Source organism: Chiroxiphia lanceolata, chromosome 1 (genome assembly GCF_009829145.1).
Source record: "Chiroxiphia lanceolata isolate bChiLan1 chromosome 1, bChiLan1.pri, whole genome shotgun sequence".
Lineage (NCBI taxonomy): Eukaryota > Metazoa > Chordata > Aves > Passeriformes > Pipridae > Chiroxiphia > Chiroxiphia lanceolata.
In genome coordinates this window covers 107,920,108-107,946,325 of record NC_045637.1, presented here as the reverse complement: position 1 = coordinate 107,946,325, position 26,218 = coordinate 107,920,108, and the positions used below count along the sequence as shown (strand labels likewise).

General features: G+C 41.8%; 1 protein-coding gene across 1 annotated transcript in view; it reads left to right on the top strand.

Moving 5' to 3' along the window:
- The window catches only part of EEPD1 (endonuclease/exonuclease/phosphatase family domain containing 1), a 62,407-nt gene that overhangs the window by 17,197 nt on the left and 18,992 nt on the right, over positions 1-26,218 (top strand). The window contains exon 2 of the mRNA XM_032708467.1: positions 17,246-17,297. Within this exon, the coding sequence (XP_032564358.1) occupies positions 17,246-17,297 (52 nt within the window). The remainder of the gene's footprint in view (positions 1-17,245; positions 17,298-26,218) is intronic.

Below are 26,218 nucleotides of genomic sequence, written 5' to 3'. Positions count from 1 at the left end.
GGAAGACATGAATGCAGCCTCTTCTTGTTTGAAGCCTTTCCTCCTCAAGTGTACCACTGTTTTCCTCATCCTCCTGTGTCACTACATGGTCATTTGTACATGTGTCACTGTCCCAAGTGGGACCACCCAAGCTTGCTGTCATGGCCTCACTGGGTATCCTATGGACTCAGTAAGAGGTTGACTTTGACCTGTGGTGTCACCCAGAAACCCATCCTACCTGTCTGCTCCATTAGGAATCACTTTTTCTTTCCTCAAGCTCCTTTCTCCAAGGATGGTGCTGCTTCGCTATGACCTTGCTGGGGTGAGATGACAGAGTGTAATCTTGTGCTCAGCTTTTTTCTTCAGTGAAGTGGTTGAATGCTGCCATACCTGCTTTCTTTTCATCATCTGTGACATGGCCGGTCTTTTCCTGAGTGTTGAGGTTTCAGGTATTGGGGGAGGGGGTGTGATTTGTTGTCATTTGCTTAGTATTTTATTGCTTCAGCTTAGTATTTTATTGCTTAAACTAGTGGAAGGCTGGTGAGCATCTAAGGGACTGTAGGCAGTTCTGTTGTAGATTCAGATTCAGGAAGCCCCAGGTGCCTGATTGGCATCATGTGTGAGAGCAGCCAGCCCAGTGGGGAGACAGGTGCCTTCTGAGATGCTGTTCCATTGAATCCCTTTCATTAGGAGAAAGTGTGGAGGCTTTCCTTCTCACTGGGTATCCTGGCCACCTGGTTGAAGTGATTAATGTGGTGCTGTGTCTGGAAGCTTCAGTACTTTACTTTTGCTGCACAGCTACATAAAACTATTCTGCTTAGCCAAGGTAAATGGCAAGGGGAATTAGTCAATGGCATCTGCCTCCAAACCCCTTCTCTTTTCTGAGCCCTGCAATAAACAAGAAAACAAATGAAATCACCTTTTTGTGCAGGTATGCTAGAGTTATTAGAACTTCAGTGAACTCTATTAACCTTTCTGATACTGCTAGGACTTGCAAAAATCAGGAACTTTTTTTTTCCTGCCCCTTACACCAGTACAGAGGCTGTGTGGCGTGTGTGCTATTTTTCTCTTTTCTCTGTAAAGCAAAAAAAGACATGTTTTTTTTGCTTAACCAAGGGAGATAAGAGAACTTCCTCTTATTAAATCCTGTGACAACGCAATCCCAACCACATATTATCCAAACTGAATTTAAGCACACAGAGACATCTGCCTTTGGCAATTTTTATTTTTGTTAGTGAGAGAGAGAGTCAGTGTTTCTCCTCTTTAAATATGAATCCTAGTAACCCCTAAGATGTCTGGCTGGATCCCTGCCTGTGCAGGGTTACTTCAGTTCAGGGAATGCACACTGCCGCAGCTCGTGTCAAGCTGCATCCACTCACAGGCAAAGCGCCTTAAATCTTTGCCCTGTGCTGCATAGCACAAATAAGAAGATGGTGAGAATCACGTATTTAACAAAATCTCCTTTCCGTGGCTCTTTGAAAAGCCTTAAAAAGATTATTTTGGTTTTTTTAAATCCCCAACAAGCTCACATCCTTTTAAATTTAGAAGGATTTGGAGTTTTGCTTTAAGTTTACCTGTGCCCTCTCTAAAGGAAGACCTCTGGTGACAGAGCTGACGCAGCAGAATCATGTTTATTTTCCCCTATTATGCTTCTGGTGAGTCAGATATGACAAGTCCTCCTTGCTTTAGACCTTACATCTTTTTTATTTTGCTTAGAGGATAGTAGCAGGCTGGTTAAATAAAATTCCTCCATAGACACAGCCCTCTGGAATTTATGTAATGGTCATTTCTACAACTTTCTATAGTAACTGGTTATGTACCTACATGCTGGCTGTGTAGTGTGACAGTTATGACAGTTTGCAGGCATCAGTGTTTAATGAGAGCTCTGTAATGAAATTAATGACCCTTTTCGTCCTTCCAGCCTGTGTGATTCCTTAGGTGTTCTGCTTTTGGTTAGAGTTTTTTCTTATTTTTATTTATTTTTTAAATAGCATATGGCCATTGAAGATTAAGCTGTAGGTGTTCAGTGTTTGGGGATTTATTAGATGCCCTTTTGAGAAAGACACAGTCTAAGACTTCTGCTGCTTAAGAGAGTCTTGCTGAGAAGAAGACTGTGACACTTCCTGTTACTATCCTGTGCTTCTAAACTAGCACTAGGTCATCTGTTGGATTTTTCTTTTGCCTCCACCACCATAGTTAATCCTCCACAAACCAGTGTTTGCAAATTGTAATGAAAATTATAGCAAGGAACTATTTGACTAAATGGGGAGGAAAGGGGGTGCTGCAAAAATCACAGCAATGATCCAAATAGCAAAGAGTAAAAGTTGAAATAATGAATAATGTATTAATGCTCTCCTTAAATCAGAAATAGGAGCCCTTTACACCATATAATTAGAACTTATATAACATGTATGCTTTCCTGCACTGTAAAATGTCTAAATGAGGCACTAAAAAGTGAAGTGGTCTAAGAGGAGAAGGGACTGTAGCCACTCTGGTTCTGTCCCATATCCATCTCTGACACAATGCTGGATGAGTGCCATCACTTCTCTGCAGCTTCAGGCATATTCTGATCTGATCGCCAGTGAAGAGGCACGTGTTTCTGAGATCCACCCGCTAGCTGCTTGTTACTGTTTCTCAGCACCCGGAGTTGATCCAGGTTAATCTGGGAGCTTCTTGTCTGCCAAATTGGCTTCACTTAAACAGCTGCTGAATGCAGCTCACTGAGCAGGAGTGGTGACTGTTCAAACCATGTTATCTGCAGTTGCAAGAGACGGACTATGACCTGGCTGTATGTGTTGGGGACATCACCACTTGCTGCCTCTGTAAAGCATATGGAGGTCCACAGGGAACAGTGTATGAAGACACTAACTTTTAAAATCGCACAAGCAGGAGAGCTGCTGCATTGTGGGGATATGGTGTGGGGAGAGGTTCCTTGGGTGGTCAGCTCTGGCATTTGGTCAGTGCTGCTGCCCATTGAGGAAGACAGAGCTGTGCAATACAGCCATCCCGGGAGGGTGGACGTGGCCAGCATGGTCGTGGTGCTAGCTCTGGGAACAGGGTGCCTGGGCAGTGCTGTTGTGTTTCAGCATGATGCTGTTTTGCCTGCCCTTGTTCCACCATGCCACACTATTCCCTATCAAATCAAATATCACTTGGAGACTGACACTACAGTGCTTTTGTTGGTTTGGTTTGTATTACTCTGACAAATGCAGTGGTTCTATTAGTCATAAAGTCATAACTGATGCCCTTGAACTCGCAGGAATTGTTCTAGAAATGACATGGGGTCCTGGCTTTGTGGTTGTTCTGCCCATCCACCTGGAGGTTCAGGAGGCTCCACTTGGATGGCAGTTGACTTGAGCTTCCACAGCACATGGCTTTTCCTTATGACCGAGGAGAAACTGTGAGCTGCCATGCTCCTGTGCACAGTCCTCAGCTGCAGGGAAGCACTTACTGGGCAGGCCTCTGTACACCATGTTTTTGCAGACATTGACTGAAAGATGGTTAATCTGCTTTTGTAACAGTGCCCGTTATTGCTGGCAGCATAAGCTTCTGTGTGTGTACCCGTACAACACTCTTGATTTGAAACTTGTTATTACACATATAAGCAATCCACAATTTAAAACTTTCAGTGATATCTTCCATGATAGAAACTTCAGATTGTTCCTCTTCTGTAGGAGAAATAGGTCATTTTGATGAGGTTCCTTAACTGATGAAGTTCGCCCTGATCTCAAAGTCATGAGATACTAGAACTAAGTGGCTGCTGTAATAAGCAAATGTAAAGTAACTCAATTGTGCTATTTTCTAAGTACATATTAGAACAAGGGGGAAAAAACCTTATGCTGTGCTTGCTTCAAAGAAACTTTTAAGATGGCACACTAATAAACCTATGCCAGAAAATGCCACACAGGTTAGGAGCTAGGCAGAAGCTCAAATAAAGGATTAGTCGCCCTCCACTTACGCCATTCCTGAGTTGTGACTGACATGGCTGTGATCTTGTGGTTAGTGAGACATCTCTTCTTTAGTGTTTTTTGGTCAAATGTTTCACAACAGTGTGTCATCTTCTGTGGAAGGCAGCTTCAATCTTAACAGCAGGTTACAGCCCAGAAAGCCTAAGAACCACCAAATGAGATGCATATATGGACAGTGGTAGCATCCTATTATGTGAGATGAGAGCAAGGGGGAAAACAGAGAAGCTGTTCGCCTTCTTTCCTATGTGTCTTGCTCTGTCCTCTGAAGAATCTGGCACAAGCTACTGTTGAGGTGGGAGAAAGAAAACATTACTTGACCCACGTATCTAGTCAGATAAGCCTTTCCCTTTGTCAACAAAGACCATTGTGGCAGTATATATTTGCTACACAGGGTAATTATCCTTTATGATGGGTAATAACTTATTATGCTCTATGACAGTACGTAATTTGAGGGAAGTGGCTGCTGTGGCAGATGGTAACCCTTCAGTCTTGAAGATTCTGAAGAAACTTGTCTGTGTCAACAGAAGCCCATAGCCTAGCACTGCAGGTAAAATAACCCCTGGCTTTAGTACAAAGTGGGCAACTGGCTGATTTGTGATCTTCAGACCAGAAGTTAGAAGAAGCTTCCTCACTCAGAAGCTGGGGCAGCACTGGAAGATGTTATCTCAAGGTGATGGAGTCAGTGTTTTGGAGGTTTTCAAGACTCAGCTGGGTGAAGCTACAGCTGACACATGACAATCCCGTGTTGAGGGTGTTGTTGCATCCAGCAGTCTCTTTTGACCAGTGTTCCTGCGTTTGTGGTTCTGTACTACTGCTGGAGATAGACACGCAGGATTTGATTGGTAGAGAATTCTACCACACACAGTCTCAAGGAATTTTTTGGGATGCAGTAGAAAAAGTGAGTGGTAGCAGCCTGTGTAAACAGGCCATAGTCTGCTCAGGTATGTGTTTACATTGCATACTTTCTTTTTGAGTGGTCTCTCCCTTCTGCTTAGTATATCTCTGCTGGAAAGCTCTGCCAGCAAACTGAGCAGGGGCTGGTTTGAGCACAGCAGTTGGCTGGGAGAGTGCCGACTCAGCCAGTTTTCCTGACTTTGAGAACTGCGGACAGATTATATTTGCTCCCGGATTAGAGTTACAGCTATGTGATGCATCCCCTGGAGGTTTAAATCAAAACCTTTCTGTGTTACTCTGATACTCAGAGCAAAGGCTATATGCGGTTGTGGCTTTTGGCTAGCCAGAGGCTTAAGCTTCATGTAACCCTCATCACACTTCAAAGTCATTATTAAAGTACAAAACAACTGGACTGATAGAAAGACCGTCTGGTCTGCTATTTGGGTTAAAGTTATATAAATGGCACTCCAAATGCCCCATAAGCTAAATTCTCTGTTCTAATGCAGCGTCGTGTGATGTTGTAGATGAAGCTGGTAGGATACTTTTGTAATTAGCTCTTGGAAAGGAGGTTTTTAACTTCTTACCCTTATTTGACAGGTAGTTTTCTTATGTAATTTGTGCTTTCTGCGTGCTTTTGCAGATACAACCTCCGTATTGGCTGGTTGTTATTTTCTGACTATAATGTTCTCCTCATGTCTGGAAACCTAAGAGTGTAAACAAAATTCTTTATGGCTTGACAGCAACACCACTTGCGAATAGCCTTACTGAGTTGTCTTCTATGGATTTTCTGACATTTAAAGGCTTCAGTGCATGCAAGACTGAGGAGTGTCATCTTTTCTGGTATGTGAAACTTGGATTTTCTACCTTCGCTCCCTCTGGCCTGCTTCTTTTCACAGTTTTCCATTTCTTTACTTCATGTTTTGGGCTGTGCAATTGACTTCAGTTTTAGGAGGATGAATGTTCATATTCATTCAAAGCTTGGGTATCAAATTGTTCTGCTTTGGGTAATCTTTAAGTGGGCTAGCTGAGTGACAGTTTTGAGGAATTGTCATCTCTTGTGACCTTTCCTTCACCATATTGTATAAATGCTATAAAGAGGGCAACCCAGTTGTTGGCAGTGGGTCCTGATGCCATTCCTGTGTGTGATGCAGCAGATGGCTGTGCTGACTGATGCTCCAGTCTGTTGATGTGCAAACTTGATAGTGTTAGGCTAGGCCTGTGCTGGAGACTTTTGTCAGAGTAGTAACACAAGTGTGTTATCTTGTTAAACCTACACTTTGTACCTCCTCATGGTGACAAGACCTCAGTCACCTTGACGAAGTCTTTGGATGCCTGCCCCTTGCTCTTGAAGAGCACTGCAGCATCAAGGTCTTGCCACCAGCTTCCAAAGCTCCACTGTAAGAACATGGGTGGGCTGAATTTTGGCCACAGAGTGGGAAGTCCTTAAAACATGTGGGCTCTCTGCTAATACAGATTCTGCTTTGTTTTCTACCAGTTATAATGATGCACTTCATTTTAGTCTTTTTGTCAAAACGTCTTTGAATTTGTAAGGCAAAATAAGCTGGTCATAACCATGAAGAAGAGTACACTTGACCAAAGCACTGCTCTTGGTTTCTGTACTGCTCTTTTCCCCTCATCACAATGCTTCTGCTCAGCAATTTTGTAGTGTCTCTCTATGCACTTCTTGTGTGTGTTTTTCTATTTTAATCCCTGATGTTTAGCCTCCTCTGCCACTTAAACAATTCCACTTTGGCACGAAGTCTTCTGCTAAAGATGCTCGTATGAAATGCCCAATTGCTGTGGCACTCTGCCAGCCTCTTCGAAGTAGGAGCCAACTCTTGAGGGTCAATCTCTTTGTTAAGAGTGTACTGCAGACAACTTTGAAGTTCTGTATCCAGATTCAGCCAGGAAGCGTCAATACTCTTTACACAACACCAGGCTAAATATTACTGGTGCTCACATGTCACCAACTGATCATGGTTGTACTACCATAAAACTGTAGAATTGCTCCTGAGCATGTATTTTACAAAACAAGCTGACTTCCACTGTATACCTTTGTAAGGTTTTTAACTGGGTAAACTCATTTCTCTGAGATGAGGATGTCCATGTATGACAAAGTAATATTGCATTAAGTTTCTGAGATCGAATGACAAGCTTTCACATAAGAGCTTGATTGTACACTGTTCGCATACCTGATGGAGAAAGGGAAGCAGATTATTTCAAATGACTTTTTGACTTTTTGTTTCTTACCAGTGTTTTTCAGGGACATAGAAGGAGAGTTTTCAAGTAGAGTTTTCAAACCTCCCAAGGCCCCATCATTTTATTGGTAGCTTTATAATTCATGGCAGAATGGTAGTGTGGTGGTGTGCCCTTTCCCAAACATGTCAATTTGATTTAATAAGGACTACTCAGTTTTTCCATTGCTGTAGTAGGGCAGAACTGGGTAGGAGAAGGTGCTGTTTCTGGAATTAATACACTTTACCCCAGCAGGGAATGATTCAGAAACTCCAGAAAAAGAGCCAAATGCCAGAGTTCACATACACTATAACTTAATGCCTATATTTGGAAGCTCTAAGTCACCTTTTGATTTTTATGACCTTCTAAATTTTTGTTTTCAGTCTTGGTCTCCTCCCTTGTTGGACAGATTTGAATAATTCAGTGTGAGTTGAATAACTTGCCCGTGTCCAGTTTTAATGACTCAGAAGAAATCAATGTTGCTGCAAACACAACATTCTCTGTGACCCTCTCTCTTCCTGCAGAATTATAAGGAAACAGGCATCCTTTGAAAAATTAAAAAATAAAAATCCTATGACTGAACATTATACAGAGGATTTTGCCCAACTTCAAAACCACTGAATGTAAGGTGAACTGTTTTGAATAGAGACAGTATTGCTCTTATTTAAATATAGTAAGAAATTAAATATGGAAGAAGGAAAATATGCTTTATCATTATATATGTTAAACTAAAACCCAACTGCCCCTCCCTTTTTTTAAAATGTAGGCAACTGATTTTGGTTTGCTGTCTGTCAGAAGTGAGTTGCAACAACTCATGTATTTTTTTGTGAGTAAATATAACACACACCCCCCACCACCACTTGCAGTATTACTCTCTTCTACTGTCTGAATTATCATGTAGTGAAGTGTTTGGCACAGGAGCAAGCAGTGAAGTGGGAGGTGGAAGTGGTAACAGAGAAGCCTGTGGACTGTCACCCTCAGTTTTGAATATGTTGGAAGTTAAACTGCATTGCTGCTGTGTGTACCTGTTAGTCCCTGTTAGTGGATATGTAGAGACAAGATTGCTGCGTTCGGTATAATTTAATACAGGTATTTGATTTGCTGCTTCTTTATTCATTAGGCTACTATTCTGTAGTCATTATGTTACTGGCAGTCCTGGGCCCTCTGTGGTTTCATCTCATGTGTTTGGGAATTTGGGGCATATTTTCAGCAACCTAGTCTATTTTAAACTCTCTTTTTAAATTAAAAAAAGAAAATCAGCAAATTATGGGTTAGAACAAATTGATCCTTTTGAGCCATTTGTCTAATTAACCTTTGCCTCTCAGGAATCAGGTTTGGTTCTGTTCAATCAAGTGCAATGTATCCCAGCCCTTAATAACCAGCATTTCTTCTGAGGACATTGGAAGTCTCCCCTGACTTTTACTTTTCTTACTGCTGCTACTCTCTTGGCGCTGTGCCAGTTTGCAGAGACAGAATTGGAGAAGGGTAGGGAAGAATAATAACAGGACATCAAGAGAAAAGGCCATAGGATGGCCTGCAACTTAGCCAAGTGTTTCTAAAAACTGCAGTTAGCACAGGGCTTGTGTTTTCTCTCGAATGGAGATGGGTTAGCAAATCTTTCTGAACGTAATAATGGGAGAAAGGACAGTATTTACATGTGCATTGCGTGCACGCGGAGGATGACCCTTCTGTGACTTACTCTGGTTTAAAAGTTTAGGGGATCTTCAAACAGAGAGACTTTATACAAGTGGAAATGATGTCCTGTCTCCTTCCCCCTTACCTGGACAAGGAAAGAATTAGGCCTGACATGTGTGGAGGAAGAGGTTAATAGGATGCTTCCCTGTTGCTCCTATTCCCCTCTCTGTGGTAGAAACACTCAGAATTTGCACATGTCCTGATGAGCATCAGTGCCTCACAACTTGGAAGACACTTCTTGATAGATGGATAAGAATGATGTTTCTATAGTGTTGCAGGGATTCTGGGAGTTTTGAATAGCTCCCTTCTTATTTTGCTGTGTGTGACCTTCTCTACTTACTGACATAGTAAAAGTCTGTATGCACAGCAGCATGGATTTCATCCATTTAGAAAGAGCTTGTGTAGGGTGTTCCCAAGGAGGTGGTCAGAAGGCTTCCAAGTCTCATGCAGCTGGTTGGGGTTTGGATTATTTTGTGAGCATGTCTTACTCCTTTCCAGAGTGCTAGGAAGAAGTTGGCTGTTCTTGCAACCTCCCTTCTTGGTTTTGCTCTCGTGCATTGGGAATACACAATGCTCAGAGTTAATGAATCATCATTCTGTTCCTGCAATGATATAGCTGTGCTGAAACCACAGCATCAGTTGAGCATAAATCAGACCCTCAGTGCAAAGTTCATAGGTCTGCAAAAGACGTCTTTGCTGTAGGTTTTGGAAAGAGAACAGCAAGGAGAGAGCATCCCTGAAGCCAGGGAACCACTGAAATAGGAAAAGGAAGGAGTGAACTCTTTCAATTGCCTCCTGCCTGTCAGCTTGAGTAATGCTGCTGTTGCCCTGCCCCCCTTCAACCCTCAGTAGTAACCATCCATAATTCATGTTTTCCCTCATTTAGTTCCATTACAGTTTCCTTTCTCCCCATGACAAATACTCACATAATCACTCACATAATGCAATAGATCCGCAAATGCAAACATCGGAGGAGGAGTGTTTGTGTGGCCTGTGCTATGCCGCCAGTTTGCTTGATGGATTGCAACTTCACTGCTCCTTCCATTTACTCCTGATTCTCTTTCCAGCTACGGTGTCTTGATCTACTTTTTGGTTTCAGACCATGCTGCAGGGAAATCGGTGATGACTAGACGTCAAAGAACATCTGCTTTCATCTGAGTGAGGAAGCTGCAAAAAAAATAGCCCTAAATAAATTTACCTCTATCTATATGAATGTGTTTATAAAATTATATATAAAATTTACAGTATCTATTTTATGTGCATCTATAGTATATATAAAAATACATTTAATATAATTATATATTAAGTAAATATATTTTTTTAAGGGAAATGCAGCTCCATGATTTTATCATAATTTCTTCTTACTGTAGAGACATTTTTTTCCTGAGAATCTTCCAATTCATATTGTTGTGTCATTAGCTGGCAGCTAGTCCCAAGGCAATATGGCATGGTATTCCTATCCAAGCCCATCAGCTTACTTCATAAGCTCTCCGGTGGCTTCCAGCAGCTGTTAAGACGTGGCAGTGGACACAATGTTTCCTTCCATTTAAGGAGTGATTGAGAAGATGCAGATGCTTTTATTGGAGAAGGAGAAACTGATTTTTTTTTTTCCTTGTCAGACTTCACAGGGGTAGATGCAGGAAGTTTATGAGGCTGAAAGTCATTAAGCAGGCTTTTTTCCTTTCCTCCTTCTGCTTTTGTTTTTATAGGGGTGTGAGCAAATGATGTCTAAGGAGTGGAAAGACAACTTTGTAAATCGGATATGCCAGCAGAAATGAGATGGCTTTTCACAGTGCATGCATTGATGGATGTCTTAAAGGCTGCTCCTTCACTGCAAAGGGACCCCATTTAGGTCACCCGTTGTCCTGGTCAGTGTGGGCAGCCCCAGAAAAGGAGCGACACAGATTGTTCTGCAGGCCCCAGGGTGCTCAGAGACTTAGTCCACTGTCATCTCACCATGTTAAACATAGTCTGCTGTGCTGCTGGTGGGAGCCTGCTGTTCTTCCACCTGCCTTTATGCAACGTAATCAACACTGGGGCAGAGTCAGGAGACAAAGCCTTGAGTCTCATTAGGCATTAGCATAAGGGACAAATTCCAGCAGCAGCTCTACATTTAAAACAAACACCTAAACAACAAAAAATCGCACAAACCCCACAACCCACCCCCACTTCCACACACTACCACCCCCTGCCCCCCCCCCCCCCCCCTATTTTTTAACCCACAAGATCTAGGTTTCTCTGTGTTAGTCCCTTTTGGGCTGGTATCCTTCCCCACCCTCCATGTACTTCCCAAAGCAGCACATGCTTGATGGCTAAGCATCTACCTGCACTTAAAACAATTAAAAAACGGTTAATCACAGCCCTTAACCTCAGGCTGTCGACAGCTGGCTGCAGCAGGGACGGACCACAGCCCTCACAGTGAACACATACCCATGTTGGTAGCTTCCCCATCCTTATTGTTACTCACGCTGTCATCCGGCAAATGCTAAAGGAAAACGATGGGCTGTGGTGCAAATGGTGATGAGTGTGCCCTTTCACCAGCAGAGCTGAAGACCGAGGTGAGGTATGAGGAGAGCAGCCAGCTGATGGGGAGGGCTCCTTTCCAGGTACCAGGTAGCATCAGCACATCTCAACTGCATTTTTTTTTCTTTTTTTTCTTCTAACTTTCATGTTTCACGCCCATCTTTTAAAGCAGAATTGATTTATGAATAAGGCCAGTTTGTAAGATTTGCAAATACAATTTTAGCGTACAAATTTGATGACCCAAGTGGTCTTGTCCTGTTCTTTTTGTTAACTAACTCTAATGTGAGTCTCTCATCAAGCACTTCAGTTATGTGCGTCCATCATGCTCTACTCTTGGATACGTAAGTCATCCATAAAACTTCCCTATGGACCGTAACATGGTTATGGGATCTTATCTTAAGAAAAAAGAGGAAAAGTTTGTTGTCTAAAAGGGAGGGAGAATTATTTAATGTTGTTCAAAATGATGCTTTGGGATTGAGTGATTTTTGCAAGGACTGTTTATAATAAAGTCTGTGAGTCAGATTTGGTACAGCTGTATACTGGAGACATAAAATTAAGAGAAGTCAAATGGCACTTCTTGATGATGTTAAATTTAGGCTTGTGCACTGGCTAGTAGAAAGCATGGGGCTTTTGGAAAAACTCAGGCCTTGAGCAAAGATATATAAGCTTGCAAAGCAAATTGAGACTAATCTACAGCTCATGTTGCTGCTGGATAACACATCTAGGTTGGTGATGCCTGGCAATGAGCCACATGCTGTACCAAATCCCAGGTGGAAGACAGGCAGCACCTATTGTCCAGGGAGCTCTGCTTTCAGGCTAAGGAGAGAAAGAAAAGGAAAGTGGGAGTATGCTGGAATGCCTGGAGACTCACCATTCATGACCTGTTTTCAGGCTAAGATGGTGTCCCAGGGGCTGGGAGTGCCAGCTTCCAGCCGAGGTCTTGCTGCTCTACCTGAGCAGCTGCCCTGCATCTTGCAGCTTTTGTAGGACACTGTCATGAGGCCAAGTGTTCACTTAAACACTTTGCTGACTCTCTGATTGCTGTGTTTATTGCTTCACATTTTCCTCACTTCCTCCTCTTTCCCTTTTAATCAAAATTACCAGGTTCTGCACTGAATGGGAACCTCAACTCCATGCTGTGCTCAGCTCAGCAGACGTGGGTCACTGTGCTCATTGATGCAGGGCTCTGCTCTGGAGACCCTCTCTTGAGAGTGGTGTCCAAGTGACCCGTGTCTGTACTGGCTGCAATTCTAATTCTGTGCACGGATGGTCCAGAAACTGGCTGTAATTCTAAAACCTCTCTACCCCTGAAACACTCTCCTAGCTGGTTTTGGAGGAAGCAGCTTTTCTTCCTCAGGTGATGACCTCAGGTGCATTCTGCATGGATGGATCTAGGATCTGTCTTGTGCGATGGCCTCAGTCCGTCCCATCTGCCTTGCTGCAGGGCCATAGCTTCGCTGGTTTGCAGCGAACCACTACAGATGACCCTGTAGTGGTTCTCAGGAAGGCCCCGACATTCCGTGCTGCAAGAGCAGATGGGTTTTTGTGGGCAATGTGAACTCAAGCTGGGAAGTGAAGCTCAGTGCAAATTAAACGTGATCGTAATGGCTCATGGTGAATAGGAATGCACAACCAACAAGGGACCCATTGGCAAGTTTGCAGCGTTGCAAAAGACTGCTGAAAAGACTTACTTTATTCCTGGGTACGTGTGATTAGAGAGAGTAACCCAATGTTTTTAAGTTAGAAGACTTTGAGGAAAGGATTGCAATGATACCCTGAGGCATAGAAGTGTGCTGTAGCTGTAGGCATTTGCTCAGCACTGTGACTAATCTTCTGGAAACCAAAAGGAATTCCCTTAGAGGAGAATGCTGTGCGTCACCCGCAGCCAAAAAAAGAGGGAGTCATGTGTTTCCTTGACAGCACATCATGTTTGCATATTTTTACTGCTGGAGGAGAGTCCTTCATCCTGATCACTGCATGTTTTCAAGTATTTTGAGTGTGCCTAGGGTGACAGGATATTAATTTCAATTGCTTTGTTTAAATAGGTCATGTAAGTAATTGAGCCCATTAGTATTTTTAATAGGGTTTCAGATTTAAGCAGGGCCGTTTTTGTCCAGTCAGTGTAGTTATGCACATTACAGATTTCTTAACCACTATGTTTTAAAGCTGGTAAGTTAGAGCAGGCTCTCCAGGAACCAGCAGGTTTATTTGGGAAATATGATTTTTCTACAACTTTATTCATGAGTTAATGTTTGCATAACATGGGTGAGGATGAAAGAATTTATGATGAGGATATATGAAAAGAGCACCTAAGTGTCGTATTATAGACAGCAAGGGCTTGGACTTCAGTGTTGGCTTTTGGTAACTCTCCTTGCATTTTATTAGAGGTTTGTTTTTTTTTAAATTAGAGATCTTCCCTCCACCCCTTTCTCAGTTACTGATTTCATTCCCGTCTGCTTTGAAATCCTTGGTGAACACAACTACAAACAGCAAATGAAGTTATGAGCTGCTCTCATTGGTTTTAAGATTGCTGATCTAATGCTTAAATAAGCAGCCAGATTTCTTTTTGAAACATCAGACACCCAAAGCAGCAGCCTTAAAAGAAGCTGCATTTCCAAGCTGGCATTGCATCAAGTAGCACATACTAATGTTACTTGGATCTACTGGACGAAGTGGCAGTAAATAACTGGTTATCAAAAGCAATTTTCTAGGTAGTGGACTGTAATCCAATGGGCAGAGACAGCATCTGTGGTGGTGCTTTAAGGAAAGAAGGATCTTACAACTGATTGTATAAAGGCTGATATTTGCATTTGCTCATTCCTTTTGACCCAGAAAAAAAACCTGGTGTCACCTGAGGAGAAAAGAGTAAAGTACTGGGCAAACATTGATCTCTCAATTTGTAACAGTAGAGGAAGTCTTTTTCTCACCAGGTGTAAAACTAGTGTTGCTGCAAATCATGTACAACTTTGAACTGAGATTTGATTCTGGCCCTGCATATGCAGTGGCCCTGCATATGCAGTACCTCTGCATGATGTAAACCCTTTGTTTGGGTTCTTCACCTCTGAACAAGAGCACAGCATCTCCTTTTATATAATGAAATAAAGTAAAAAGATTTCTGCTCCCTGCTTCATTACTTGCTTCTGTGTGACCCTGTATACTTTGTTTTAATTAAACACATACCAATTGAAAAAGTTCTTATGGGGCTTTAAAGGTGTAAATGGAAAGGAAGGTAGGTTTGTACAGTAAGATGATCATCTCTAATGGAAATGGTACTTCTATTTGGGACAGTCTGCATGTTTCTTCTGAAGCTATTGAGCGTCAGATAAATCACAAATAACATTCTAGAAATAAATCAGTCAATTGGTAGAAGCATCCGCAGCCTTGATTGATTTGATTAAGTAATCAAAAAATCTCTAGCTTGAAGAAAGACAAAAGTAATTTGCATAATAAAACCCACACTGTTGTCCAGCTTGCAGAAGGGAATGGCAGAATATTAGATTTTACTGTATGCACACAGATTTCAAGCCATCTCTGCAGCAGCCCAGATAGCTGTGAGCATCCTGGTTGCCTCCATGTGTGTGTTAGCCCACCTCCCTTTCACCCATTCCTTTGTTTTTCTGAAATGCACCGCAACAGGTGGGTCATCAAAAACGAAGGAGTGACCCCTGAATTCAGAGCCAGGTCTTGATTGTGGCTGCAGTGCTACTGCCTGTGTTAATGGACTTTGTTCTCTGAGGTGCATCAGCCTAAGCTTCTTCTGAGTTGGACACAATCCTGCAGTGTTTTTTAAATGGAGGTGCCTTCTTTGCCTGGTGCCCATCCCATCTTTATTTTGCATGCTGGTAGAATTGCAAGGAAAATCATGTTTAAAAATACCTTGTACTGGTTTTGTACTTACCCTAAGTGCCTTCCAGTTCAGCTGAACTTTTGTGTGCAGCCTAGTGTGTTCACCAAACAGTAATAAAAAGTTGCATGTCCCCTGCTACTGTAGTGCTTGGGCTTTAATGGAATACCTTTTTCATTTTCCTGATTATTCCATTGTTTTCTGAACCATCTCTACCCACTCTGTCTTAGTAATAATAGCCTCTACAGACTAGAAATCTGTTGTCTGGGGCTATTTTATAATTCATTGGATGTAGGCTTTTTATGATGCCTTGAAGACATCTAGAAGTCCATTAAAGTGAAAGCACATTTGTGTTTAGGGGTTAGGCCGTGTGTTTCCACCTGCAGTGGAAAGCAGTAGAAGGACAAGACTACAACTGTGTTTTGCCAGCTGCTCTTACAGGATGGATGTAGATAATTAACATATAAGGTGCCAGTGGATGTTCAAGAATTATGCAATATTTCTGTGAAGTTTTGAAAGACTAATAAAATTTTTTATTGTATATCCTTTGGCAGACTTCTGTGTTGACTTTTCACACTATCTTGAATATAAGCTTTTAACTATACTGTCTCTTTACTGTATATAACTACAGGGTGGTGAGAGTCATTTAAACAATATTTGTGTGCATGATTTGATTCTTCTATTGCCATGGAAATGTTTTTGTATCCTTGGGTAAAGGAAATTATCCTCTGGAGTCAAAGGATAATATATTAAGTGACTGGTTTTAAGACTGGGTAAGGAAAGTGAGCAGTTGGAGTTGCAATACAGGTCTACTTCATGGGTAAAAAGCCTGCCAGCTTTCTGTAAGCCTGGCTTGGGGCAGTGTTGCATGATGGCGGCTTCTGCCCTTGTGGGAGGACTTAAGGGGATGATGCCAGGATAGGTGGGTTGAACCACCCTGGAACAGTGAGGTTCCTCTCTCATTTCATTAAACTATATAGTGAATCTAAATGCAGTTAGGCACCAAAGCTGTAGAGAGCTAAATTTTAGGTGGGCTGAATTTTAACTGTGACATCCTAAAGTAGATGCCCAGCTCTATAAGTAGAAGTGCTGTTGATCCCTTCTACTCTCTGGCCAAGGCAGTTGCTGTGGACCCTCGATGGCGAGTGCCCAGTGATGGAGAGGTGTGAGCTCTGGCTTTGCCAGTGCTGCGCAAAGGGGAAGGATCACCTCCTTTGACCTGCTGGCAATGCTTTTCAGGTTCATACCCATACTGTGAGCCCTTCAGCTTGACAGGGATGCAACAAAATCTTTTCCTGAAATTTCTCAGCATGAAAAAGATTTTCACACTGCATGCAAGTAGCTGAAGTTGAAGGAGGGTGGATGATTTCTAATTACTCATTAAAATGACTATGAAAGATTAGATGTTATACAAGGTTCTCTTATGTACCCTGATTTAACTGTAATTTTGCCTGTCTTGCAGGGCAAAATCCTGCTTGAGTAACTCTAATAATCTTTTTGAAGTGAATGAAATTCAGTGTGCAGGATTTAGCCCCTAGAGGTAAACTTAGAAGAGATTCAGTAGGTGAAGAAATTTGAGGTTGAGCAGCAAAGGGCACTACAAGAATAATAACCATGGATTATCTCTCTACACTACTTTCAAACAGTGATGCTCATTTCCCTCATCTCTCCCTCAAATTTCTTTAGCTGTGTTGTCTTAATTACTGTACCTCATGTATAATATTTTAGAAACATGTTGATACTGAAGAACAAAGTTGACTAAAACCGATAGAAATGTCTAGAATATTTTTCCATGTTTGTCATTCAGAAGATCCTCTGGTGTTCATTTGGGGTTTTAAAAAAGTAGCGATTAATGCAGTTTCTCTGTATGGTGAATTCAGATACACTTCTAATTTGGAAACCAAGATACCTGCTTGGGATCACTAATTCAAGGCAAACAAAGTAACACTGTCTCTGTTGTTTTGGTTTGTTATGTTCTGAGCATGTCTTGTATCTCTTTATGAAGAGAGAAGATAAAAAGAGAGCTTCAGTTCTGCTGTTACTTGTGCTTCTGTAATACTTGCAATGGGGTGATTCATTCTTTTTTTCTCTCTGTTTTTTCGTACAGTATCAAGCTTTTGGCTGTACAGGAGCTGGTTGACAGAGAAGCGCTGGAAAAGGTATTTAAAAATATCTCTAATACAACTGTCGTAACACATTTAAGCTCTTAAAGCCCTCTGTGTTAGTCGTGCTTCCTAACTTCATGGAAAATCACGCAGCATAAAATAAGACATCTTCCTAGCTACATAATGCATGAAAGCAGAGGGGATATGTTTTGTCCAAGCTGACCACGTGTTTTTGGTGTTCTATGATTTTACAACAAGCTTAGGGTAAACAATGCTTAATAATAAGCAGTAAATGATAAAACCTGGTGTTGCTCTACAGCCAAGGTACTGCAAGCACAGCAGTACCCTGGAGGGCAGGTTTAGATCAGATATTGGGAAGAAATTCTTTACTGTGAGGGTAGTAAGGCACTGAAACCAGCTGCCCAGAGAAACTGTGGATGCCCCAACCCTGGAAGTGTTCAAGGCCAGGTTGAATAGGGCACTGTGCAACCTGGTTTTGAAAGACTAATATAACATGTGCAAAGAAGACATGGTTCTCAACCACTCATTGTTCAAAACAGGTCAATATTCACAAATTTTCATCGTTTGCAGCAGTCTGACTCTCTGGCACCTCACACCCTGTAGGCTTCTCACCTTTCCATTGGACCGGTACCTCCCTTTGGCCCAATGCCTCCAGAAACATGGCCTGGTGAGGTCAAGTAACCTCAGCCTGGTGAGAATGGCTGTTTGAGGCATTGTCTGGAACTCTGCAGGAAGCTCTTCAGAAAGGCTCAGCCTCAGAAAAGTGATCTTTCTAAATTGAGCTCTCTGAATATTTGATATCCTCTTTCATACAATGCCAAGCTTAATGAATTTAAAAGGCCAGTTTAGCTCTCTGTAAAATAACAGGGTGGAATTATGTAAGTTCAAAGAAATTTGCTGTCTTTATTTTTTAAATACAGGAGGGGAAAAAGAACACAGACTAGAACAAAATTCCTTGTCCAGCCTGCTTGCAGAGTCAGGTTTTGAGAACATGTGCTGTCATGTTTTCTATTCTTACATCATTATTTATCAGCATTATGATGCCAGAATACATTATATTGTAGGAATACAGAATATTATTAAGTGATAATATTTTAATATTCATTGTAAGATGTTTTTTTTCTAGGTTTTCTTTAAGAAAGCTATGAACATAATAACCTTAAAGTGTTTTTCCTATAGAACGCTTTCCAGTCTATCATATATGGTTTTGAACTTTGGAAACTTTTTCTTATTTCTAAAATTTGATGCCCAGCTTTGAAAGTCTTGTTATATATTTTGACACTCGCATGGAAACCCAGAGTGAGTAGAAGCCCACTGTTGAAGAGTAGTGCCCCCCTAAAAAGACCTATGGGCACATTAGTGTTCGTGCTGCAGATGAGCTCCGTTAAATCAAACCACATTGAAGTTAAGTGCGTTTGTAGTGAGTCTCTGGAGAAGCAGGGCCTTGAGACAGTGTCATAAAATTATCTGGCTATGCATAGCACAGATGGACTGTCAGGTGAGGCACATGAAGCAGCAGACTGTCAGAGCAGGCTGCTTGAACCACTGGGGTCTTGGGAAGATGGGAACCCCCTGTGGAAAGACTTTCCCCTTTGGGAAAGCTTGCTCCGGTGTAGCAGAATGCTGCTGTGCTTCAAAAGCTTCATGTCATAGATTTGCTGGTTTCTTACTGCAAAAGGGTTTCATGCCTTTCTGACTATCTTAGATACTTAAGTGTCTTTAAATGTTTTTCCCACCTTGACCATTGAAAATAAGCTGAACACACTGTGAAGAGCTTTGTCTTGCAAAGACTCTATTTGTTTAATTCCTTAAACCCTAACGTTTTGGCAAATTGTGCCAAAATGGACCCTTTAAGCCAAGGATCTACCACACTTGGCGGCATTTATGCCTGGGGTTGCCAAGACAGAAGGTGTGATTGCTAGGGTTTAATTACAGCTCATCCTGGATTGGGACAAGTTTGATTGACCCTTGGATGCTGCTCATCAACTGGTTTGTTTTTCTGGGGAGCCATGGGTGCCTGTAAGCACCACAGATGGAGATGCTGCTTGTGGAGCTGAACCCCAGCACCACACTTCCTGTTGTTAAGAGGAACAATAAAATAGGAATTTATTTCAGTGAACTAGGTCACACAAGAGGAACAACAGTGTTTACCTAGTGAAAGTTCTGGGTCAGAGATGGGCTTGTTTGTGTTTGTTTTGGCCACAGCCCATCAGACCCATCCTGCCACAGACTCCCTGTGAGCGGTCTTACCAGCAGCTTAAAACCAAGCACATACTTACCTGTATTTTGGCTTACCTTGAACCTTCAAATTGATCTGTTTGCTTCCCCCTGCCTCCTCACTGAGTTTGCCCCAGCTGCTGTGGGATTGTATTACTTGCATGCCTTCGATTTAGAAGGTTTGCTGCCATTTGCCGAGGGTAGTAAAGAACACAGATGGTGAGATGCCACAGGAGAGCTTGCAGTCATGCCAGCCTCATACCCACAAGGGTTCAAGGCCACTCAGGCTTTAGAAGGAAGTATCTGAGGCACGCAGGCTTGTTGGTGCTGAGATCTGTATGAAACATTACTTCCCCTTCCAGAAGCATAGCTCTTGGGAGAGACTCCCAGAGGCACTCTTACCCCACTGTGTTTTTGAGTACTTTACTTGATCTAATTTTGGGAAATCCTTAATTGCAGATGAAGAATTCTACTTGGCAAATGTTAATAGTATTTATTCGGGGAAGGGGAAAAAATAATTCTCCTGAGGAACATGCTGTTTTTATAGTTGAAAAATAAATCTGTTTAAGTAATTAGCAGATCGAACTGCCTAGCCAGGTGACATTTCACATCAGTTGCTGTTTTAGCGTTTTAAATCTGTAGTCCTATTCCACGGCAACAAGTACACCAAAACAATTGTTCTCATTTGTGCTTGATGCCAGTAGGTTGTGCAGGGTCATCCATCTTGTAAGAAAAATAAAAATATTCTTTGCATTCTGTGAGATGTTCCTCCTTGCACCTTTCAGATGTTAACAGGGGCTCTTGAGCTCATTTCTCTTTCACAGGCAGGTTATAGAGAAAAGTTAAATGATCTGTACAATTTAGTGATCCCTTTTGTAAGGTAAGCCTGCTTTGGGAACATTATTTTCCTGTTTGTGTATTCATAAGTAAATGCATCTACTGTTACTCAGGATGAGAAAAGACTGTCTACTTGACTGTAGACAGAGACATTTGTTGACTTCTTATCTAGGAAATGAAGGTCACTCTAATTAAACCTACGTCCTGAGGACCTCGCTGCCACCGTCCAAGCTCGCTCAGCCCTGGCAGATGAACCTTAGGATCACTCTTGAGGAGAAAAGACAACGCAAAAGATTCATGCCTTGCAGAATGTACCACCTAAGGAGTCTTTCTGCTGTGCCTTTTGCAGCCAGACATGTCTGTCTCGTATTGGCCTTTTTAGCCACCAGCGCGCTTGTAACAAACGTGGGTAGAGCCCTCCCCAAATCTTCGTTCATGAAGCCTAGCCATGATATGATCTAGGAAATGTAAATCATGTGATTCAGAGCTGCAGTTTGTAAAGTGTGGAATTCTTCAGCAAAGTGATGATTATTCTCCTTGAAGTTGGAGGTGATCTATCAGACTAGCTTGAGAGAAACGCTGGGTGGGTTGAAGGATGATAGGAATTGGGGTAAGAAATTTTATTTTGTTTAGGGGTGATCTTCCTGAAGTTGATCATAACTTGCAGCTTGAAAATCAGGGTAACATAAATTTTACTTTTAAGGTCTGCCTGTGACAGTGATGACAAATTTATGTCAGCTATGTCCAAGAGGTCAGTGAAAAGAAAGTGAAAAGAACAAAGTAAATACCAGTAGGTTTGCACTGTCTGTATGGGGACTTTCACCTTCGCTGGAGAAGTTTTGGAAGTCACAAATCAAGAGGGATTGAAAGTCTTTCACCTGGTGCCTGTGGCTATGAAGTACGGGATGCATTTGCTGGGCAACAAGACAGGCAGCGATGTACCTTCTAGACCTCTCAGCACAGGAAGGGATCTCTTCTGTCTGCTGGCTGAATCTTACTTGGTCATCCATTGTGCATCTCTGCTGGAGATGATAGAATCAGAAAACTCTGATCAGCCTTCTCCTCCAGAGAGACTCCCGTGCCCCATATAAAGAGTGACTTCTCTTTCTTCAAAGAAAACACATTTACCTTGTTGCAAACAATGGAAAGCTTAGCACTGTAAGCAAGCAATCTCTAAAATCTGTGCTCCTTTTTTGACATTTCCCACCTCCCTCAGAAGTACTAATGGCTGAAGTTGTCTCCCATGATGTGGAATCACTTTCCTGCATTTCCTCAGCTGTAGGAAAGACCAGATGTCTGTATTTGGGAGATATTTGCTAAATGCAGCCCTGTCCCGTCATGCAGAATTTCATACTGTGCCTGAGGAATCATTGAACTACAACTGGTGTGGTGCTGAGGGTGTCATTTTACTAAAAGAGATTTAACATACCTGACTTTGATCAGAAGTAGTTATTGCCTGAAGGAAAATGCATTGAGTACTGTTGCCCATTTTTACAGGGTAAGGCACAGGAGATGAGGACAAAATGGAGTGCTTGTTTCTTTCTAGTAGCATCACTCTGATAGTGCAGTTTCGGCTGCAATCAAAAACAGGTTTGTAAAATGCTGAGCTGCCCTGTGCATTCCCTGCTGTAACCGCCTTCTTTCTACACAGTACATGGAGAATTTTAAGTAAAAATTTGCTTTTGTTTTCTTGATCCAGTGTACTGTTTCCTCCAGATATTATCAGAACATAAAAAGTGTGACGTCAATTGAGGTTCCAGAATTTCCAGTATGAAATGCATCTGCTGGAGGTTTTTATTTATCTTTTGTCTGCTTTTGAGTAGATTGAGCCAGATCAGTGTTTAATCATGATTAAGCCCATTGTAATCTCTGTTCTTTATAAAATCCCTCTCCAAGCAGAGTAGGTTGTTTATTTGTGAAAGGTTATCCGTAGGAGCTTTTCTGTGTTTGAAAGAGAGGTGCTGTTTTCCATTTGCAGGGATAGACATCGTTTCTTGCTTGCATGGGTATAAATATGGTTATGTATGCATTTGATGTGATTTTTTGGGGGGTTTTCTGTTTGTTTTTTTTTTAAGCTGGAGCAGACATGTACCCCAGCAATGCAGTTAGTTCAGGACTGAGTCTTTGTGTGCATATTTTTAGTTGCCATAATCCTCCTGTACAGTGTGAGCTCCATCTTGCAGTCTTGCTTTGCTTTGAGCTGTTCGTTAAAAAAGATCATAAGGCAATTTGCAATTAATGAATTAGTTGCTGTAAAGAAGTTACATTTGCTGTCTGTTCTTAGAACCATCCTTTCCAGAAACCAGTTGACCCGTTTGAAAATCAAGTACGTTTGGCTGTCCTCTAGAGTCAGATAAGGAAACAGCAGTCTCGCTTTCAGAGAACAGGAAAAGGAGATGTCGGCATGGCCACTGACTTAGTCGGGACCTTTGTTCAGTTTCTTCCAGCCCTGTCTCTGCCTCATTTTTCTGCTCTCCATTTCTAGAGAGGATAGGTGGAGTCAAGTCTTTCACCATCTCCTTTGCCTAATTCAGCCGGGATAGACTTCTACATAATTCATCAGCTGGTGTAGGTCCTCCTGCCCTGTTCCTTCAAAGCCACCAAGGTCAATGATTAACCACTTATAGTAAAAGGAGGTTATTCCAAATTGTCCAGCTGATTTAACTTTAATTCTTTTTCTCACCTTATTCCCTATTACTCTGTTCTTTTGCTTTCCCACGCCGTCGCTATATTTCCCCCTCTCTCCCTTGTCTTGCTTGTTTATCTGAGTGCAGGTAATACTCAGGAATGCAAAGTATTAATTTTTTTCAAACTTTGTCCACTGGGGTCATAAAAACTAAGAGTGAAGGGAAGTATAGCCGTTATTGGGAAGGAATTGGTTTTGGCTGAGTGGAGCTGGAAATGATGTTGACAGACTTTTTCGGTGTTATCCTATCTACTTAACTGGCTTAAGAATACAGTGTTTGCTTCTGGCCTTTCATATTTTCCTCCTTTCTGTCCTCTAGGAGGGATTTAGATGGCTAGAAGCTTAAGGAGATGTACCAGTGGACCTTACAGCTGTGGCCAGCTCCATGATGATTTCAGTTGCTCTCTGTAGGAGGACCTATGACTACTTTGTCTTTTCAGGCCCCTCAACTGCAAACTCTCATCACATAGTTAGCAGCATTGGAAGCACAGGCTTTCATCTACTAGAATTTCTGGTGTCTTTGATCTTGGCTGGATTGCTTTTTCTCTTTAGTTGCATTGCCCATCTATTTTCTGATAATCAGTGGACTTCAATGAACAAAACACTAGAAGCCATGCTGTACACACCACAGGGAACTACAAAGAAAACAAATTCTCTTAAAATTCTGTCCTTTATGAGAAGCCTTCTTCCCTGGAGCACAGGCGTGCCTCTGGGAGCAGTGGTGGTATGGAGGTTGCTTGGTATAATAGCTGGGCATTCTTTTGTAGGGCATCTGGTCTTATGCCCAAACAAAAGGCCAACTCACCCAATAGTGAAATCATTCTCTACACTTCCAGAACAGGGAGAAACAAAAAATATGTGTTTACAAGTGCTGGCATGTGTTAAGATTTGATTGTGGATTGTAGAAGTAATAGGGGTCCTTAGTCAGTCCTTTTTCCTGATTTTTTTCTAGAAGATGGCAGAAGGCAAAGCAAGTTCATAGAACAGGACCAGTTTTGAATAGTCAGCAATCTGGGGAAGGGTGGAGTTTTTTGTTTGGCTTTTTTCCACACCCCCCCGCCTTTGACATAGCAGCAGGGGTGTTTCAATGTCCCCCCCAAAATTTTTTGATCGTTTATGTGGATTAAGTAATCCATATGCTCTCTATGGGAAGCTGGAGTCCATGGCATCTGTTAGAGCAGAACAGTGGTCAGGGTTGGAGGAGAGTCCTGTAGACTCTGTGGAGGGCATGCCAGTAAGGACAGACAGAAACCCATCTATTATTACTCATGCAAACTTAAAAATAAAGCATGTGCTATTTCAGAGAGGAATCAGTGTCAAATTATGTTCTTTAAATTAAGGGCTAGAGCTGTGGAAAAAAAAAAAAGAACAGGTGTATGAGATTTTTTTTTAAAGGTGAGATAACATGGCCTAATGCTAGCAGCCTGGAAGCGATCCTCCTGATAATAAGCATCCAAAAAAAAAGTAATGGATTAGGAGGTGAGACCAATTTAAATAACTTTACAGAAGGTGGCACAGTGTTCTGTAGGCTGGTGTAATCAATGCCTGAAGGAAGAATAAATACTTGAGGCTGTCAATGGTTGTGAGTCATATTATGTGTTTCTTTCTTCCTTGTTTTTGTGTTCTTACCATGGGAAAGAATGCTTGCTCTAAGCAGAGATGTAAATCAGCTGGGGAAAACAGTAATACTAACAGTAGGAAAGAAATGAAGCCACAAAACACCCAACTCACTTGCCATCATCTCTAGAAATTAGTAAATTTTTATCATGGGAATAGAGAGAGACCTAGTTATCTTAAGTGCTTAAGCAGTTTTCCTTGATTAATAGCATTCAAATATTGTGATTTCCCCATTCTCTTTCAGTTTTATTTGCTTTTCTTTTGTATTAGCACATTTTTTCTCCCTCCCATTCTCCTCTGGCTGAAGGCAGTGTGCAGATCAGGAGATTCAGATCATGGCAAATAGATAGAGCTCACTGGTTGGTTTGTTTGGGATGTTTTGAATTGGTTAACAAGAAACTATTTCATATCACTTTTGTATCTCATGTTTCATAGGATGATTTTCTATTTGCCTTCCATATTAGGGACTGGGTTCTGATAAACTCATTGTCACCTTGTGTAGTCCTGGTAGTTACTGAGTGGGTAAGGTTGTACTCACAGTGACGTTGTTTTAGGCCGCACCAGAGAAATCAATTCCCAAGTTTCATGAGAAAAGAATCATCCCAAGAATTAAACAAAACCCAAAAGAAAACAAAAACAACAACAAAAAAAGAGGGGTTCCGAGGAAGCCAGTTGCCCGGTTGCCCAGACTCCTGGTTGCCCAGTACATTTTATCTAGTCCAAATTAACACGTAGTTCAGGTCTCTGAACAACTGCTGCATGGATACGCATGATTTTCACGATTCTATGATTTTAGCACAGCTTCCCAGTTGAGCTGGGTACTGTTTTATGTCAGCGTAGCTGAAGTGCTTGAACTCAACCACTCACCTCTTATAAAACCAGCTTGATGAAAAAGATAACCTCATAGTCATGAAGGTTTCTTTTTACTCTTCCTTATATTGCATCAGTCCTCTGGCATGTCCTTATAGCTGTCAATGATTATACTGCCTGGTTATGAAGAATAAAACACTCTCTTGAAAAGAGTTCAAGAATAAATTGCAAAGATTTATGACCATCCTTGATGACCTCTTGAGCGTTAATTCCTGTGTTATGTTTAAAAACAAAAAGAACATCCTTAAGAGTGGGAAAAGAAGTAGTCGGGAAATGTCTTCTGCCATATGAGTCTGTCTCGTGAAGCACAAGTTAAAAGCTCAGCTTGTGAATGGAAACATGAGAAATTAAGAACCCACAAAACTTCTCCTTCATGGAGGCCTGCCAAATATGGCCTTACTCTTCCACAGGAAAAGGGCAGCACAGACTTCCACCAAGGTGTGAAAACACCTTCCTATTAAATGGCAAACTGGTTGAAAGATAGTGAGTATTCCATTTTGACAATAGGTAGCTGAGCGTTCCACAATTTTTTACTAGTGGCCTGAACACTTAGAATGTATTGGGGAGTTATTGCATTGCCTCTTTCAGTTGTTGTTTTGCTGCTCTGCACCAAAGGTTCTTCCCTGTCTTCCTTTTGAAGATCTATAAAAATACAGTGTTATAAATAATCACTTTTGTTTAGGATGAAGGTAGGAGAACAGGCCAGCGAATGATCTGCGTTGTTGTC